General features: G+C 48.9%; 1 protein-coding gene across 2 annotated transcripts in view; it reads right to left on the bottom strand.

Moving 5' to 3' along the window:
- The window catches only part of PCIF1 (phosphorylated CTD interacting factor 1), a 78,961-nt gene that overhangs the window by 25,817 nt on the left and 35,649 nt on the right, over nt 1-17,495 (bottom strand). For both annotated transcript variants that reach the window (XR_006390520.1, XM_044299215.1), the window contains exons 9-10: nt 15,370-15,469; nt 14,202-14,364 (exon numbers count right to left, since the gene is read on the bottom strand). Coding sequence is in view for 1 of the 2 variants with exons in the window: in XM_044299215.1 (XP_044155150.1) it covers nt 14,202-14,364; nt 15,370-15,469 (263 nt within the window). In the remaining variant the exon portion in view is untranslated. The remainder of the gene's footprint in view (nt 1-14,201; nt 14,365-15,369; nt 15,470-17,495) is intronic.

Consider the following 17,495-nt stretch of genomic DNA (forward strand, 5'->3'; position numbering starts at 1 on the left):
GCTCAATAGCTGCACGTATTATTGATGGTAGATAGGCCTGCGTCTATACAAGGCTATCACCACTAAGGAACACCTTCCCTGAATTCAGCGAAGCTGCCACAGATGCCGCCATCACAATTGACTATGGCATCTGAGGGGTCAAACGTGTGCGATCGGTGTGAAACAGCAGGCACATGGTAAGCTATGGCTCCCTATTTGATGCTTTAAAGAGCAGACACCTGCTGTACATGCACGGCAGAAGTTGGAAAGGAGTTAAATCAGTGTTCCTAAACTCAAGTCCTCAGGGCCCACCTTCTGGTCATGTTTTTAGGATTTCCTTAGTATTCAGCAGGGGATATAGCTTGTGTCAACGCATCAAGACTTATCACAGGTATTCATTCTGTGGGATATTCTCACGCTTTTATGTTAAACGTGTTTTTAATTTTTTGTGTTTATTTTATTTTTCCATGTCCCTATATACATTTAAATAAAAATCCTGAGTTTTGGTATTGGCCACCAAGTCTAAAATATGTTAAGACTTCCCCACAATGGACAGGAGGGGACCCCATGTACTTTATGGGAGAGTATTCAAGGTGTGCAGTGTGCAGAGGTCAGGAGGGAGCAAATAAGCTGTGATATCACCTGTTGTGAATGGTATCCATACAGATTTCTCACTTGACATTGTTATTCTGCCTGTGATAAGAAGATAGCTACTGAAAAGCTAACTGTAGAGAACAGGAAATGATCACCTATTAGGCATAGCGGCTAGTGCAAAAATTGCATGGTTATATACATGTTTTAATATAAAAAGACAATGAAACTTTCTTTTTTAAACCTCATCAAAAATTCTGTGATTTAAATAATAAAAATAAATAATGTGATAGGTAATTTTCTTATGAAACAAATGGATTTTTTGTACTCACCGTAAAATCCTTTTCTCGTAGTAGGCATTGGGGGACACAGCACCATGGGTATATGCCCAGCTGCCACTAGGAGGCTGACACTAGAAACAAAAAAGTGTTGGCTCCACCCAGGTGGGCTATACCCCTCTGCTAGAGCCAGAACAACTCAGTCAGTACCAAAAGCAGTAGGAACGCCACACCTGAACCAAAAAGAAACGGAGTGCCAACAAGTCTTGAACTGGGGAACCCGACAACCACAAGCAAACGCCGGAACCACGAACAAGAACAGATGCTCCAAGGAAAGGGAGGGATCTGTGTCCCCCAATGCCTACTACGAGAAAAGGATTTTACGGTGAGTACAAAAAATCCATTTTTCTCGTGCGTGGCATTGGGGGACACAGCACCATGGGACGTCCCAAAGCAGTCCCTGAGGGAGGGAAGAAGATCGCCAGACGGCAACCTAAAGCACCGCTGCCTGCAGAACCTTACGCCCCAGGCTGGCATCAGCAGAAGCCAGGGAATGAATGTGGTAGAATTTGGCAAAAGTGTGAACTGACGCCCAGGTGGCGGCCCGGCAAAGCTGGGCAGCCGAAGCCTGATGACGCACCGCCCAGGAAGCTCCGACTGCCCTAGTCGAATGAGCGGTCAACCTGGAAGGGGGAGCGCGACCCTTCGCGGCGTAGGCCTCCTTGACAGCCGACCGAACCCAGCGAGAGATGGTGGCCTTGGAGGCAGGCAGACCTTTACGAGGACCCGCCGGAACCAGGAAAAGAGAATCCGAACGACGGAAGGGTTCCGTGAGGCGAAGGTACCAGCGGAGAGCCCGAACAACATCCAGGCAATGGAGAGACTTCTCCCGAGGGTGAGAAGGATTAGGGCAGAAGGAAGGAAGGATAATCTCCTCATTGATGTGAAACGGGGTGACAACCTTAGGGAGAAAAGAAGGAACGGGACGCAAAACGACCTTGTCCCGATGGAACACCAGAAAAGGCGACCGGCAGGAAAGCGCCGCCAGTTCGGAAACCCGACGGATAGAGGTGATAGCCACAAGGAAGGCAACCTTAAATGACACAAACGACAGAGAGATGTCTGCCAAGGGCTCAAAGGGAGAGGACTGAAGAGCATCAAGAACAAGATTCAGGTCCCACGGCTCCACCGGAGGACGAAAAGGAGGGGCTCGGCGAGCGACACCCTGCAGAAAAGTCTTAACCTGAGCCCGCGTGGCCACAGAACGTTGAAAAAGGACCGAAAGGGCAGAAATCTGCCCCCTGAGAGAAGCCAGGCGAAGCCCCTTATCAAAACCAGCCTGAAGAAAGGCCAGAATATTAGGGACCGAAAAAAGGAGAGGACGAGAACGTGCGGACTCGCACCAAGCAAAATACGCCCTCCAGGTCCGATAGTAAATACGGGCCGACTGGGGCTTCCGAGCGCGAAGCATCGTCTGAACGACAGAGTCCGAGAGACCACGGGCCTTCAGGATCGCGGTCTCAACAGCCACGCCGTCAAACGAAGCTGCGGTAAATTCGGGTGGAACAGAGGGCCCTGCGAAAGGAGATCGCGACGCAGGGGAAGACGCCATGGAACGTCGGCGAGCAGGAACACGAGATCTGCGTACCACGCCCTGCGGGGCCAATCTGGGGCCACCAGAATCGCCGGCACCCGGGCCGCCTTGAGACGCTTGAGCACTCGAGGCAGAAGAGGGATGGGCGGAAAGAGATACAGAAGGTCGAACTGGGACCAAGGCAGAACCAGGGCATCGACCGCAAGAGCTTGCGGATCCCTGGACCGCGCAACATAGCGCGGAAGTCTGTGATTCAGGCGAGACGCGAAGAGATCCACGTCCGGAACTCCCCACCGGAGACACAGTTGATGAAACACTTCCGGGTGGAGAGACCATTCGCCCGGGTCGACGAGCTGACGACTGAGAAAGTCTGCCGCCCAATTGTCGACCCCGGGAATGTGGACGGCGGAGAGAACGGGAACGTGTTCCTCCGCCCATCGCAGGATCTGAGAGGCCTCTCGCAGGGCCATCACGCTCCTGGTGCCCCCCTGATGATTCAGATAAGCCACGGCGGTGGAGTTGTCCGTTTGAATCCGGATCGGGAGGCCGCGCAGACGGGAAGTCCAGTGCGACAGTGCTAAGAAAATCGCCCTGAGTTCGAGAACGTTGATCTGCAGGGAAGATTCCTGAACAGACCACAGACCCTGAACCGTAAGGGACTCGAACACCGCTCCCCATCCCGAGAGGCTGGCATCGGTCGTGATCACGCGCCAACTGGGGGGGAGGAAGGACCGGCCCAGGGACACCGTCCGGGGAAGCAACCACCAGGAGAGATCCAGACAAACCTGAGGAGGGAGACGAACGAGGCGCTCGAGACCCTCCGGGGACTTGTCCCACCTGGACAGGATGAACATCTGCAGGTCCCGAGAGTGGAATTGGGAATAAGGAATGGCTTCGAATGAGGCCACCATCCTCCCCAGGACGCGCATACACGTCCTGATGGTCAGAGAGGACGGCCTGCGGAGAAGATGTACCCCCGCATGAAGAGAAGACACCTTCTCCGGGGGAAGGAACACCCGCCCGAGGCGAGTATCGAACAGCATTCCCAGAAAGAGCATCTTCTGGCGTGGGACAAGGGAGGACTTGGAGTGGTTGACAAGCCACCCGAACCGAGCAAGAGCCGAGAGGGTGATGCTCAGGCTGGACAGATTGTCCTCGGGAGACGGGGCCCGAATCAGAAGGTCGTCCAGGTAAGGCACCAGGGCGACCCCCCTGGCACGAAGAAGAGCCACTAGGGGAGCTAACACCTTGGTGAAAACCCTTGGTGCGGAGGCCAGACCGAAGGGAAGGGCTACAAATTGGAAATGAAGCGAACCCACCGCGAAGCGAAGGAACCTTTGATGGGAGAGGGCGATGGGAACGTGGAGATAGGCATCCTGAATGTCGACCGACGACAGGAACTCGCCCAACTCCAGGGAGGCGATCACGGACCGGAGGGACTCCATGCGGAAATGACGGACCCGGACAAACCGATTGAGCGCCTTCAGATCCAGGATAGGACGGAGTGAGCCGTCCTTTTTGGGGACGGTGAACAGGTTCGAGTAGAAGCCCCGAAAACGTTCTGACTCTGGAACCGGAACGATGACCCCCAGAGCGCGCAGGGAATGAATGGCCTGAAAAAAACTGTCTGCCCGGGCGGGAGACATGGGGGGGGACGTCAAGAAGAACCGACTGGGTGGGAGGTCGGTGAATTCGATTTTGTACCCCGAAGAGACCACCTCGAGAACCCAAGCGTCTTCTACGTTTGCCCGCCAAACATCCCGAAAGACGAGCAGGCGCCCTCCCACCATGACGGGGATCGAGTCATGCTGAAGGAGGCTTAGTGGGCTGGGGACGAGCGGGCTTGGGTTTGGCGTGCCAAGAGGGCCTGGACTTGAAGGAAGGCCTGGAAGGCTTCTTGTCAGATCGGGCAGGAGGGGCCCGAAAGGACCGAAAGGACTGCGTCCGGGAGGACGATCCGGGGAAACGACGGCGGCGAGGCTGATTCTGAGGAAGAAGAGAACTCTTACCTCCAGTGGCCTCGGAGATGAGCTCCTCTAAGCGTTTCCCAAAGAGCTTTCCACCAAGAAAGGGAAGAGAGATAAGAGCCTTCTTAGAGGCGGCGTCCGCCGCCCAGGAACGAAGCCAGATGGTGCGGCGGATAGCCACAGAGTTGGCGGCCGCGCGCCCAGAGCGGCGAGCCGATTCCATAGAGGCGTCACAAAGAAACTTGGAGGCCTGATAGATCTGGGAGGCAAGCACTGCCAAGTCCCCCTGCTCAGAGTCAGCAGGTAAAGCACGGAGAAGCTGCTTTGCCCAAACGGCGCATGCCTTGGCGACCCAAGAGGCGGCAAACGCAGGACGGATGGCGGCGCCCGCTGCGATGAAAACGGACTTGGCCAAGGAGTCGACCCGTTTATCAGCGGGATCCGACAAGGAAGCCGCATCAGCCAGGGGAAGCGTAGTAGCCTTCGCCAGACGAGCGACCTGAGGATCCACCAGGGGGGGCATCGTCCAGAGATTGACCGAATCCTCAGAGAAAGGATAAGGAACATCAGAAGCCTTGGTGAGATGAAGGCGCCGATCAGGGTGACGCCATTCCCTGGCAAGGAGAGCGTCCAGATCCTCGTGATTGGGAAAAACCACAGTGGACCGCTTAGAGCGTCGGAAGGACACTGCCTCCATGGAGGAGGACGAGGGGACATCCTGCACGTGGAGTGCGTCCCGCACGGCTCTGATGAGATCCTGCACTGCTGCCGACATCGCCGAACACCGCTCAGATTCAGAATCTGAAGCGGAGGAGTCCCCAGGAGCGGCGGAAGCGGCTGAAGAAGAAATCTCACCGGACTCAGACCTAGCCGGGGAGTGATCCGGGGAAACTGAGGAGGAGTGAGACCCAGCCGAGACCGTACGTGGTCGTTTGCGGGACCGAGAGCCGGAGCGAGGCTGGGAACTGTCGCCAGGCGTATCACCAGCGGTAGAGGCCCTGCCAGAGGCGGCCGCAATCTGGGCAGGGAGACTGTCCAGAGACTGCGCCAGGGATTGGGAGAGGCTAGCAAGGCTACCTATGGCCTGGGACAGGGTAGCAGCCCATTCCGGGAGAACCGACAAGGTGGAGGCCGCAGGAGCGGACTGGGCGGGCCCGGGGGTGAGGCACTGCACACAGAGGGACGTAGGCTGGCCGCATGGGAACTTCCTGCTACACACAGAGCAGGCGTAATGAGTGGAAATGGCGGCAGGGGGAGTGGGGGCCTGACCAGAGGAAGACATGATGGCCTCTCGGTGGTGGAACCTGAAAAGAAGAGGAAGGAGTCAGCCAGAGGCTGCCTACCACGACCAATGGTGCTGTGTCCCAGAAAAAACCGAAGCTGGAGGATCCGGAGCGCACAGAGTGAGGACGCACGCGGCCGCACAGCTCAGGCAGAAGAGAGAGAGAGAGAGCGTCCGGCAGAAGAACCGCCCCCCTAGCAGCCCGCGCTGGCGCAGGATTGGGCGGAAAGAAGAGAGGCCTCCGGAGGAACGCCCACAAGGGGAGAGGCAGAGAGGAAGCCCGGGAAGCCCAGGAGGCGGAGACGACGCCCGCCCACGTGACCGCGGCCTAGGCCAGGCAAAAGCCGCGGCCTCTAGTATGCCAGGGTGCCGCCGGAGGAGAAAAGCGCCGCCGCCGGCAGGCCCCCGCCCGCCAGCGCAGGAGGCGGAAGCGGCTAACAAACAGCCAGCGCCGAGGGAAGGCAGAGGAGGGGACACAGCCACCGAGGTAGGGAGAGCGAGGGCCGAAACCGGCCGTCTTAAAGGGGCCGACACCATTAAAAAAGGCTCCAGAATGGCGACCCCCCTGAGAGGAGAGCGGGGGAGACCCCAAGAAGGAGAAGTGCCCCCCCCCAAAGGCCCAGCTTACTAAGTGGAGGTGGGGGGGTGGGGGAGGGGGTTGGGGCTGAAGCACATACTCACCCTCCGATTAGTTCAGGCGCAGCATGACCACCCCCTCGGCGGACTCAACACGGAAACCGTGGGTCCGCCGGAATCCACTGCGGAAGCAGGTCACGTTGGGGACTGGGTGGCTGCAAGGTACCGAGTACGCGCCCGCAGGGGGACAACTAAGGTGGAACACGATGGAGCCGCCCCTGCTACCTGTAGAGGAAAAAATTAAAAGAAATAAAAATAAAAATAAAAGATAAAAAATTAGCAGAAAAAGGACCTGCTAGCAGGTCATGTCTGCCTCCTACGGACACTAGAACTAGACTGAGTTGTTCTGGCTCTAGCAGAGGGGTATAGCCCACCTGGGTGGAGCCAACACTTTTTTGTTTCTAGTGTCAGCCTCCTAGTGGCAGCTGGGCATATACCCATGGTGCTGTGTCCCCCAATGCCACGCACGAGAAATTCTCTTTAAAGAGTTGCTGTACTTTCACACAATTTCATTTCATTTAATAGAGAATGGTGTAAAATAACAAATTTCAAAATCGCGTCTAGAGATGAGCGGATTTCATATTTATAAATTAGTTCACTTGGTTTGTTGGTAAAAGGTGAAGTTATGGATTCCGTTACCACGGACCATAATTCAATTCTATGACGGAATGCATAACGGAATGCCTGCAAAACAGATCAGTCCCATTTCCGTTATGCTGGGGAGTCCTCTCCTGCATAAAGGAAACGGGACGGATCCGTTTTGCAGCCCCTAGACTTTTATTATGACGGAATGAATAATGGAATGCCTCTAAAGGCATTCAGTCATAGAATTGTGTTATGGTCCGTGGTAACGGAATCCATAACGCAATTCACCTTTTACCAACAAACGAAGTGTGAACGAATTTCATAAGCGGAAATTTGCTTATCTCTAATCACGTCATTTAAAAAATCTGCCTGCATCCACCTGAAAAAAAGCTGTAAATTCATGGCCACTAGGGGTCTTACTTCTACCTAATTTGCAGCCCACTGTTTGTTGTTAGGCAAGGTCTGTTCCTGGTAACAGACTCAAAAGTCAACAGAGGAAGTAGGGGCGTGTCAAAGTTGTCCGAGATCCGGAGCCTGATAAAACAACTGCCTCTACACTGCTTCTGTATGTCACAGGAGCACCCTGTCTGTGTGCTTTATCCCTCCTTATCAGCTTTCTGAGCTCCCTAGAAGAAAACAAACAAACATAGTGGGAAGTAAGGGAAGTGAGGTAACTGCATACAGTGATAGCAGAAGAGACATATCCCCTGCTTCTGAGAGAAATGCATCTAGCTGTGCAGCTGAAATAGGGAAAATTATATGGCTGAATGACTTCCCGATTGTACAAATAAGTACAGGCATTATCCAACCTTTTTTCTTTTCTCTCTAGCCCTTAAAGTGTACTGGAGTTAAAAAAACCACATGTCCGGCATACAGAAGAAAGCTGGGTAGACAAAGATAGTCATAGAAAACTGAAGCCCATCACATCAGTGAAGTGTCAGCCAAAACACATTTAACTTCAGAATGAACTAGGTGAGAATGTGAAGACTAGATAGACATATAAAGATATAGTTTTATTTGGTAATTTGGATCACCACAAAATCTCTTTAACACCGTCAGTACCTGATAGTTGTCAGGTCAGAACGTCCCTCAGAACAGGATGTGCAAAGCGTGTAGTTTCAGGCTTTAAGGGCTCATTCACACAAACATATTTTCTTGCCTGCATCCAATCTGCTTTTTTTGGCGGGTCTGATGCGGACCCATTCACTTCAATGGGTCCGCATTACGGACAAGGATAGGACTGTTCTATTATGGCCAGGTATCCATATTTTGCGTACAACAAAAACAAGATTTTTGTATAACTTACCAGTAAAATCTCTTTCTCGCTCTTTCCTTGGGGGACACAGAAGACCTTAGGGTTTTTACCGGGGGTTCTGTGGGAAGCTGGGCGTTCCCCCACTCTGCCTTTCTCTCTCCATGGTTCTGTCTTATAGCTATATGGGTATAGCTCATCTCCATAGGAGGCGTGACACTAAGTGAAAACTGTTAAGCCCCACCTCCACAGCTATACCCTCAGCCTGGAGAGAGAGGCTGCCAGTTGCGTGTCCAAGTAGTGAAAAAAGGCAAAGTCCAAAAATGGAACCAACAAGCCAACTACCCAACGGGTAAAACAAACTCGGAAACCGTGTAGAGAAAAACAAAGAATGGGTGGGTGCTGTGTCCCCCAAGGAAAGAGCGAGAAAGAGATTTTACTGGTAAGTTATACAAAAATCTTGTTTTCTCGCCCAGTTTCCTTGGGGGACACAGAAGACCTTGGGACGTTCAAAAGCAGTCCAAAAAGGGGAGGGACCACAACACCAAGGCGAAGCACCCTAAGGCACCAAGAAACCGCCGCCTGCAGACCAGGCAGCCCAAGGCAGCATCTGCCGAAGCCAGAGTATGCACCCTGTAGAACTCTGCAAGGAAGACCAGTGACCGCCTTGCACAAACGCATGGCCGAAGCCAAATGCCTCCGGCCTAGGAGGCACCGACCGCTCCAGTGAAAAAACGGTGACACCAAAAGCAGAACCCTGCCCTTGGTGCGGTAACCACAGCAATAGCCACTGTGAAAAAAGCGGAGGAAAGCCACCCTGGAGGCCGCCAACCCTTTGCGCGGACCACCTGGAAACCCAAGAGACCGAACGGCGACAAGAGTCGGAGATCTCCAAGTAAAAACCGCAAGGCCCAAACAACGTCCAAACCGGTGAAGTGTCCGTTCCCGGGGGTGGGAAGGGGAGGACGAATGCCTCGTTAAAATGAAAGACGAACACCACCTTTAGAAGGAAGGAAGAGACGGAATGGAGAACAGCCCTGTCCTGAGGAAAGACAGAAGGCTTGAAACAAGAAGGGCCGCCACTCAGGCACCCGTCAGAGACACAACGGCCACAGAAACACAACCGTACAGGACAGAAGGAGTAGAGAGAACTTCTGTAACGGCTCCAAGGGAAAGATTGGAGTGCCAAGAGCCCAGTATGTAATTCCCAGGGCGGTACCCGAGGGCAGTACAAGGGAACCCAAAGCCGCTCCACGGAAGAGGGTCTTGACAGGCCCAGAAGGCCGGGGAACGCTGAAAGGGGAAGGACAGTGCTGACACTTGACACTTCAAGCAACAGAGTCCCAGTCCCAGATCTAGGTCGGACTGGAGAAAGACAGAACCATGGAGAGAGAAAGGCAGAGTGGGGGAACGCCCAGCTTCCCACAGAACCCCCGGTAAAAACCCTAAGGTCTTCTGTGTCCCCCAAGGAAACTGGGCGAGAAACAAGATTTTTGTATAACTTACCAGTAAAATCTCTTTCTCGCTCTTCATTGGGGGACACAGGAACCGTAGATATAGCTATGTCCTCTAGGAGGCGTTGACACTAGTAAAAGCTGTTAGCTCCTCCCCTGCAGCTTGGAGAGAGAGCTTCAGTTTGTGCACAAGTAGTAGGAGAAGCAAGCCAACCAAGAAAAAACATGGAACACCAACCATGCCAAGGACCCAACGGGGTGCAAACCAGCAACAGCTACAACTGTGGTTGAATAACAATACTGGGTGGGTGCCATGTCCCCCAATGAAGAGCGAGAAAGAGATTTTACTGGTAAGTTATTGAACAGGAGCAACTGCCAAGCTAACGCCAGAGTAGGGCCCCCACCTGAGGGGGATGCCTCACTGCAGCGACCACGAACTCGAGCCTTAGCGTAAAATCTGCCCCTGTGGAGGAGAACTGGTTGTAGTAGCTAAACCAGAGTGCCAGCATAAGCACTTTCCCAATAAGGAGGAGTGGTGGATAGAGAATGCAGAGTCAGTGAAAACACCAGACTCGGTGGAACGCATGCACCATATTAGTGCAATGGTGTACGCACTACGTATTGATGCGGACAAATTCATGACTGACTGGAACAGTGGAGGCTCATGGCGATGGCGGAAGGCCTTCTGGGACACAAGTGTTGCTAGGTAACCCCCTGAAGGCAGAGGAAGTTATAATCATGCCCAAAACCAGCATCAAAAAGAAGAGGATACAATGTGGAATAGCCACCGTATCCACTTGCGGTACCCATATGCCACTAGATGGAGTACCGGGCACCCGTGGGTACCGACTGGTGCCACGCCCCACTTGCGAAATAAAATAAGGCATCCAGGAAGCCAGGCAAGGGGAGTCATACTGTATTGCTAGCCCCCTACTTCAGCAAAGGAAGGGGCCACCCGCAGAGGCCACCAAATTCAGTACTAGAAGAATCCGCCACCTGTGAAGGAGCTGTGCAGTAAGCACCCCAGTATGTAGTTGTAAAGCAATTACCACTCCCACAGTAGTAGCCAGCGCTTTCCCCGTCAGCTCAAAACTGTGGGGGAGGCCTGAGAATATCCCGTAGAAGCCATGGTTCAGTTGAATTGCGGCATCCCAAGATGCCCATTATTCCCCCCGCTAGTGGATCACTAGTAGAAGGGGGTAATGCAACAGGAAGCAGAGCAGGGAGGTCTTGCCTCCTATTGACACTAGAAAAACAAGCTCTCTCTCTAGGCTGGAGGGGGTATAGCTGCAGGGGAGGAGCTAAAAGCTTTTACGAGCGTCAACGCCTCCTAGAGGACATAGCTATACCCACACCCACGGTTCCTGTGACCCCCAACGAATATGGGTGAGAAACAGGCAATTGTCATGTGTATGAGTCAGTAACTTTGAAGTGAATCTGTCGCCAGAGTTATGCAGACCAATCTGAGGATGGTGTAATATAGTGACACAGAACAACTTCAATGATGTGTCACTGTATAATGTACAAATTATAGAACATGTCCTATTCTAGTCCGTATTGCAGACGAGAATAGTCATCTCTATTGATGGGAGTGAGAAAAATGCAGACTGCACTCGGAACGGATCCATATTTTGCGGATCCATGGTCCAGGCAGCACACACTAAAATTGATGGCTTTTAGAAAGTTTTATTATGGCTTCAGCATAAGCACGTGGTAATGTTTCAGGCAAAAGTCCTTTTTCAAGCCAAGGACCATGTGATGGGGACACACAATGCCCAGGGAGCATTATATATACACCTCAAAATGGTGCCATTAAAAATAAAATTTATCCTGCGAAAAGCAAGTCAAATATGTTATGTGGAAGGGAAAAAAACAAATAATCTGTGTCCTGAAGGGGTTAAAGGCAGACAAATATTTATAATGCTGAAAGGGTTTTCCAACTACAGGTCCTAGTGGATTTTAGGATGTCTGTCTGTAGGGCGCCAATTTTAACATATCGCTTTGTAGGAATTGCAAATCAGCTCCATCTATTTGAACAGCGTCTGGTTAGAAGCTCTGTGCTTAGATGATGATGAAGGGGCTTACTGCACCTTCATTCTATTAGCCGATTGGCGTCCTGGCGCTTGGACTTCCGCCGCTAAGGCTACTTTCACACTTGCGTTCGGAGCGGATCCGTCTGGTATTTGTACAGACGGATCCGCTCCTATATGCAAATGATGGTATCCATTCAGATGGAACCGTTTGCATTATAATTTACTAAAAAAGTCTAAGTACAATTTGTATTCAGACGGATCCGTCCAGACTTTACATTGAAAGTCAATGGGGGGCGGATCCGTTTGAAAAATGCACCATATTGTGTCACCTTCGAACGGATCCGCCCCCATTGACTTCTATTGTAACTCTGGACGGATCAGTTTGCCTCCGCACGGCCAAGCGGACACCCGAACGCTGCAAGCAGCGTTCAGATGTCCGCCTGCTGAGCGGAGCGGAGGACAAACGTGCCAGACTGAGGCATTCTGAGCGGATCCGCATCCTCTCAGAATGCATTAGGGCTCGATGGATCCATTCAGGGCCGCTTGTGAGAGCCTTCAAACGGAACTCACAAGCGGAGCCCAGAACGCTAGTGTGAAAGTAGCCTCAGAGATGGCTATATGATAAGTGCAGTGCTAATTAAGTGTTCTTGCATAGCAAGACCACTTAATGTTATCTCACATATATATTCTTATTATAGCCAAATTTGCCACCCTAACTCCTCCCACAGTTTTTACACTACATAGACAAAAATTTACCAAAATGTGCAGATTGTTCCCGATCGGATTGCTATTACTTTGTGGAATGTTTCGCCGAATGGTTCATGGAATATCGTGGTTCTTGTGGCGAAATTTGTCCTATAGGAATGAATGGCAAAGCTAGAGTGGGAGCTGGCAAAAGCTGAAAAATCAGGACATGATTTCTAAACTGCCACCACTCCCTCATTTTCAGGCCCACCTACACAAATCTTATATCAAAACGTTCAGCTATCCCTGCTGCCACTAAAAATGTCCACGGCTAAGCAATCCACATTTTTCCCATTGACTTTGACAGGGAACATTTTCAAATCGCTCCCAGTCGCACAGATTTTAAACTAAAGTCACCAAACTTGGGTCACTTAGTCATGGGGTCAACGCCCAATTTGTTAGAACATTTCGGAGACCCAAAAATGTGGGAGGGGCCACACAGAACCAATCAAATTCTCCCCATTGACTACAATGAGACGTTCAAATTGCTACTCCTCCCACAGATTTAGGAGTATAAATACCGAACTTTGCACTCTTGGTCGGCACATACCCGAGGATCTTGCTTGTGCTTTGTTAATTGATCCCACCCTCCGGGCCCCTGGGGCGGGCCCCCGAAAACCTCTTTTTTTCTCCCATACAGTTTTATTGGAAAAATGCAAACGTTTGTCACTCATACAGCTTCGGAGTGAAACTCGCCAAACTTGGGTCACTTAGTCATGGGGTCAACCTGAAAATTTCTGTCACATTTTGGGGACATTAAAAAGTGGGCGGAGCCACAAACAACCAATCAGATTTTCCCTATTGTCTTCAATGAGAAAAATTTTAATTGCTGCCATTTCAACATTGTTAATGGGAGGGTTGTTAAACTTAATATATTCGGTTAATAGGTGACTAGAATTCAAATGTTTAAAAGTGGGCAGAGTCTACAACGGCCAATCAAATTTCAGCTATAGGTTTTAATGGGAAAATTTAAAACTGCCGCTGCTCTTAGACTGTTAATGGCAGGATCCCCAAACTTGGTACAGTTGGACAATTTAGGATTAGGATTAAAATTCAGAAAAGTGGGCGGGGCCAAAAACAACCAATCAGATTTCTTTGATTGATTTCAATGGGAAAATTTAAAAATGCTGAAAATTTAAAAATGCTGCCATTATTGATGTCAGGGGCTTCAAATCTCAGAAATCAGGTCATAGATTACGTCGGCTTCAAAAATGGAAAAAGTGGGCGGAGTTAACGACAAATCAGATTTTTCCTATTGACTTCAATGAGAAACCTTTAAATTGCTATCATTTTCACAATATTTAAGCCAGAATACCCAAACTTGGCACCGTAGGTCATTGGGTGACTGGGGTCCAAATTATTTTTTTTTTAAGTGGGCGGGGTCTACAACGGCCAATCAAATTTCAGCCATTTGAAAAATTAAAACTGCCGCTGCTCTTAGACTGTTAATGGCAGGGTTCTGAAACTTGGCACAGTTGGTCACTGGAGGACTGTGCCAATGTATATTTCATTTTAGGGACGCTAAAAAGTGGGCGGAGCCACAACCAATCAGATTTTCCCTATTGACTTCAATAAGAAACCTTTAAACAGCTGTCATTCTCACAGTATTTAAGCCACAGCACCCAAACTCGGTAGGGTGGGTCAGTGTGAGAAAAAAGGTCAAAATTTATAAAAGTGGGCGGAGTCTACACTCCACCCAGTTACTTAGCCCACTCCAGTTGTAAGCTACTGGTGGTGGCAAGAACACTTCACACAATTTCCCCAGAAATTGTACCTTTTCTAGTTGTAATGTGTCAAGCTAGTCACCTGGTATATTAGCATCACGTAGTAGGGCCAAATGCTTCTCCCGGATCCTCTTTACATAATCTTGGGAGAAGTGGTAGATCTTGCTACATATGCCTTCTACTGAATCACGTGCCACCGCCGTCATATGAGGACCACACTGTCTACGTAGGTGCTCCAAACGATCCTAGGACAGAGAGAACATTTACAATCCTACCGTAAAAAGACTTTACTGCTATTAAGCAAACAACATGAGAAGAGAAGGTTATAAAGCTGAATTGAAAGGAAGGAATTTTAGACTGAAATGTAAAAGTCTTTTCCCATAAACATTTAATAGCTATCCATAGGATACTGTAGGTGATGAAAGTTTGATTGCTGGGGTCCGACAACTTGACCCCACAATCACAAGACCTGGGGTCCCCTTTTTCCCTGTATAAACAGAGCAGTACCATGCATTCGTGAACATGCTTAATTCACTTCTATGGGACTGAAGACAATAGCTAACCACTGTACTCGGCAGTCCCATAAAAGTGAATAGAGCTGTGGTCACACATGTGCACCACAGATCCGCTCACACAGGGGACTCGGGAACCACCATAATCGTGATAATTGGGGTGAGGTCCCAGCGTATCACTGTCTGCCTATAATTTTGTCTGTTATGGAGTGCCTTTAATAAAACAAAGACATATGTAGGCATTGTTTATGTGCTGTGGTATCTTTATACATCAGTTATCTGATCATGGGGGCCCGACTCCGAGCACCCCCACTGATCAGCTGTTTGAAGAGGCTGTGGCACTCCAGTGACTTAGTCATGTTCATTCTATTCAAGTGAATGGGGCAGAGCTTGCAATATCAAGCACAGTCGTTATACAATGGACAGCGCTGGGCTTGGAAAGATGCAAGAAGGCAGCGTAATAGCCTCTTCAAATTGGCAGGGGTATGATCAGATACTGTTGACCTATTCTGAAGATAGCCCATCACTATTAAACACTCAGAAACCCCCTTCAATCACTTATCCCTTGTATTGTAGGAATTGTGTGACGTTAACAAGCATTTAAGGGGGAAGTTATGTGGAAATTAACCAGTCAGTTTTAGCTGGGTCAGTGGGTTACAAAAAAAACAAAGCTCTTGACCAATCATTTCCTATAATACATTGCAGCAAAGTTATGAGAAACCATCAGGCACCACTAACCATGTAATCCTCCTTAGTCGCCAAGTGGTCTCTTCTCAGCCAGCTAAATGTGTCCTCCACGTTCCATTTTACCACTTTCCTGATATCTGGGGAGGCTCTCCTAGAGGGAAATCAAGAATCTGAGCAACATGTGGCTATAGTCATTACATATGCATAGAAGAGGAAAGCATACGATAGGGGAGGAAACGCTGCAGAAGCTGACTTAACGCTGGCAGGACTCGGAGATGATGAGTAGCTTTCTCTGCTCACACACAGTGATTGACAACTCTTCCTCAATGCATCAGCAACTTGGTGGCTCAGTGGTTAGCACCGGTGCCTTGCAGCGCTGGGGTCCTGAGGTTCCAATCTGACCAGAGACAACATCTGTGTGTAGTTTGTATGTTCTCCCCGTGTTTGCGTGGGTTTCCTCAGGTTTCCTCCCACACTCCAAAGACATCCTGATAGGGAACTTAGATTGAGAGTTCCATTGGAGATGGCGAGTGATGATAATGTCTGTAAATCTCTGTGGAATAAGTCAGCGCTATATAAGTGAGCTGTCAATCACCATGTGGAGTTGGTGGTCGGTAAGTGGTTTTCTCTATGGCTCCTCACATCATTTAATCAGCTTTTTCCACAAACACAGTCAAATCATAAAAACTGTGCACTCCTGAGCTCAAAATTTCCTTCTGTATCTTATATTCTCAAATAGACCTCGCACAGTAAACCTCACAGATCAACTTTAAAACTCTAGGCATGTTTTGAACAGATTCTGTTGTCATGTTTCTTATATATAATTAAGCAAGTGCTCATATAGATATAGAGATAATAGTGATTGATGCACACACACATTTATAAAAGGTCAACATATACAGAATCACACAAATGTATGTGGCAGGTAGAGTCACCTTTCCACATCCGATTCATTCTGCCATATCGATTACAGATATGTAATGATAGAAAAGATTTATGCTCACTATTAATCTACATGATCGCCAACTGTTCTAACAAGTGGGAGATATAAATGTGCAACATCTACCAATGCCTACCACTAGTTTAGACTACTACGTATCTATCCTTCATTGATGAGTACGGATTATTCTGGACATTTGCTTTTTGTCACTTATTTGTGGACTGTGCATCCACCTCGCATTGTCAAGTACGGATTACTCTGGACACTTGTTACTTATCTGGAGGGAATATATTTGGCCACATTGATATTGTGGACTTAATCACAGAGAGGATTTGTATGGGGCAATATCCAAACTCAGCATTAGAAACCAACTACTTTGAGCAATTGTCTGCATAGTGTGTACTACGTACTAATTGCAGTATACCTAATCAGTAATACTCATAACTACTACTTCATGGTTGTCCGTTATGTACAGATTTATTTTTATCTATTGAGTGATACTGATTGAGCAGTATACTATCGCAATTTTGGGCATTTTTAAAAAGGGTGGATTTCGTTATCCATGTTTTTAGACAGATTTATTTTTTGTTTTGTTTTAGAATATATGCACTAGACCAGTATTTTTTCATTAAAGTATTTTTATCTATTTAATATATTTAATATATTTGGTTCCCTGTGGATTGTTGTTCCTGTAATATCAGAAGGTAAACACCGTAAAAATAAATAAATAAAAACTGTGCCAAAACTACCAATTTTTTAGTCACCTTGTCCCAAAAAGCGTAATAATGAATGATCAAAAAAAATCATATGTACCCAAAAATTGTACCAATAAAAACCAACTCTTCCTGCAAAAAACGAGCCCCTGCACAAGACAATCGGCAGAAAAATATAAATATGGCGTTCAGAAAATGGAGACACAAAAACATTTTTTTCAAAAATGCTTTATTATGTAAAACTGAAACAAAGAAATTAGACATATTTGATATCATTGCATCCGTAAAAACCTGCTCTATAAAAATAGCACATGATCTACCCTGTCAGATGAATGTTGTAACAAACAAAAAATGAAAAACTATGCCAAAACATCCATTCTTTGGTTACCTTGCCTCACAAAAAACATCTTACAGAGCGATTAAAAATCATAAGTACCCCAAAATAGTACCAATAAAACTGTCATTTTATCTCAGTTTCCAAAATGGGGCGACTTTTTGATTGTTTCTACTGTAAGGTGCATCTG

This window comes from Bufo gargarizans, chromosome 6 (assembly GCF_014858855.1).
Source record: "Bufo gargarizans isolate SCDJY-AF-19 chromosome 6, ASM1485885v1, whole genome shotgun sequence".
Taxonomy (NCBI): Eukaryota; Metazoa; Chordata; class Amphibia; order Anura; family Bufonidae; genus Bufo; species Bufo gargarizans.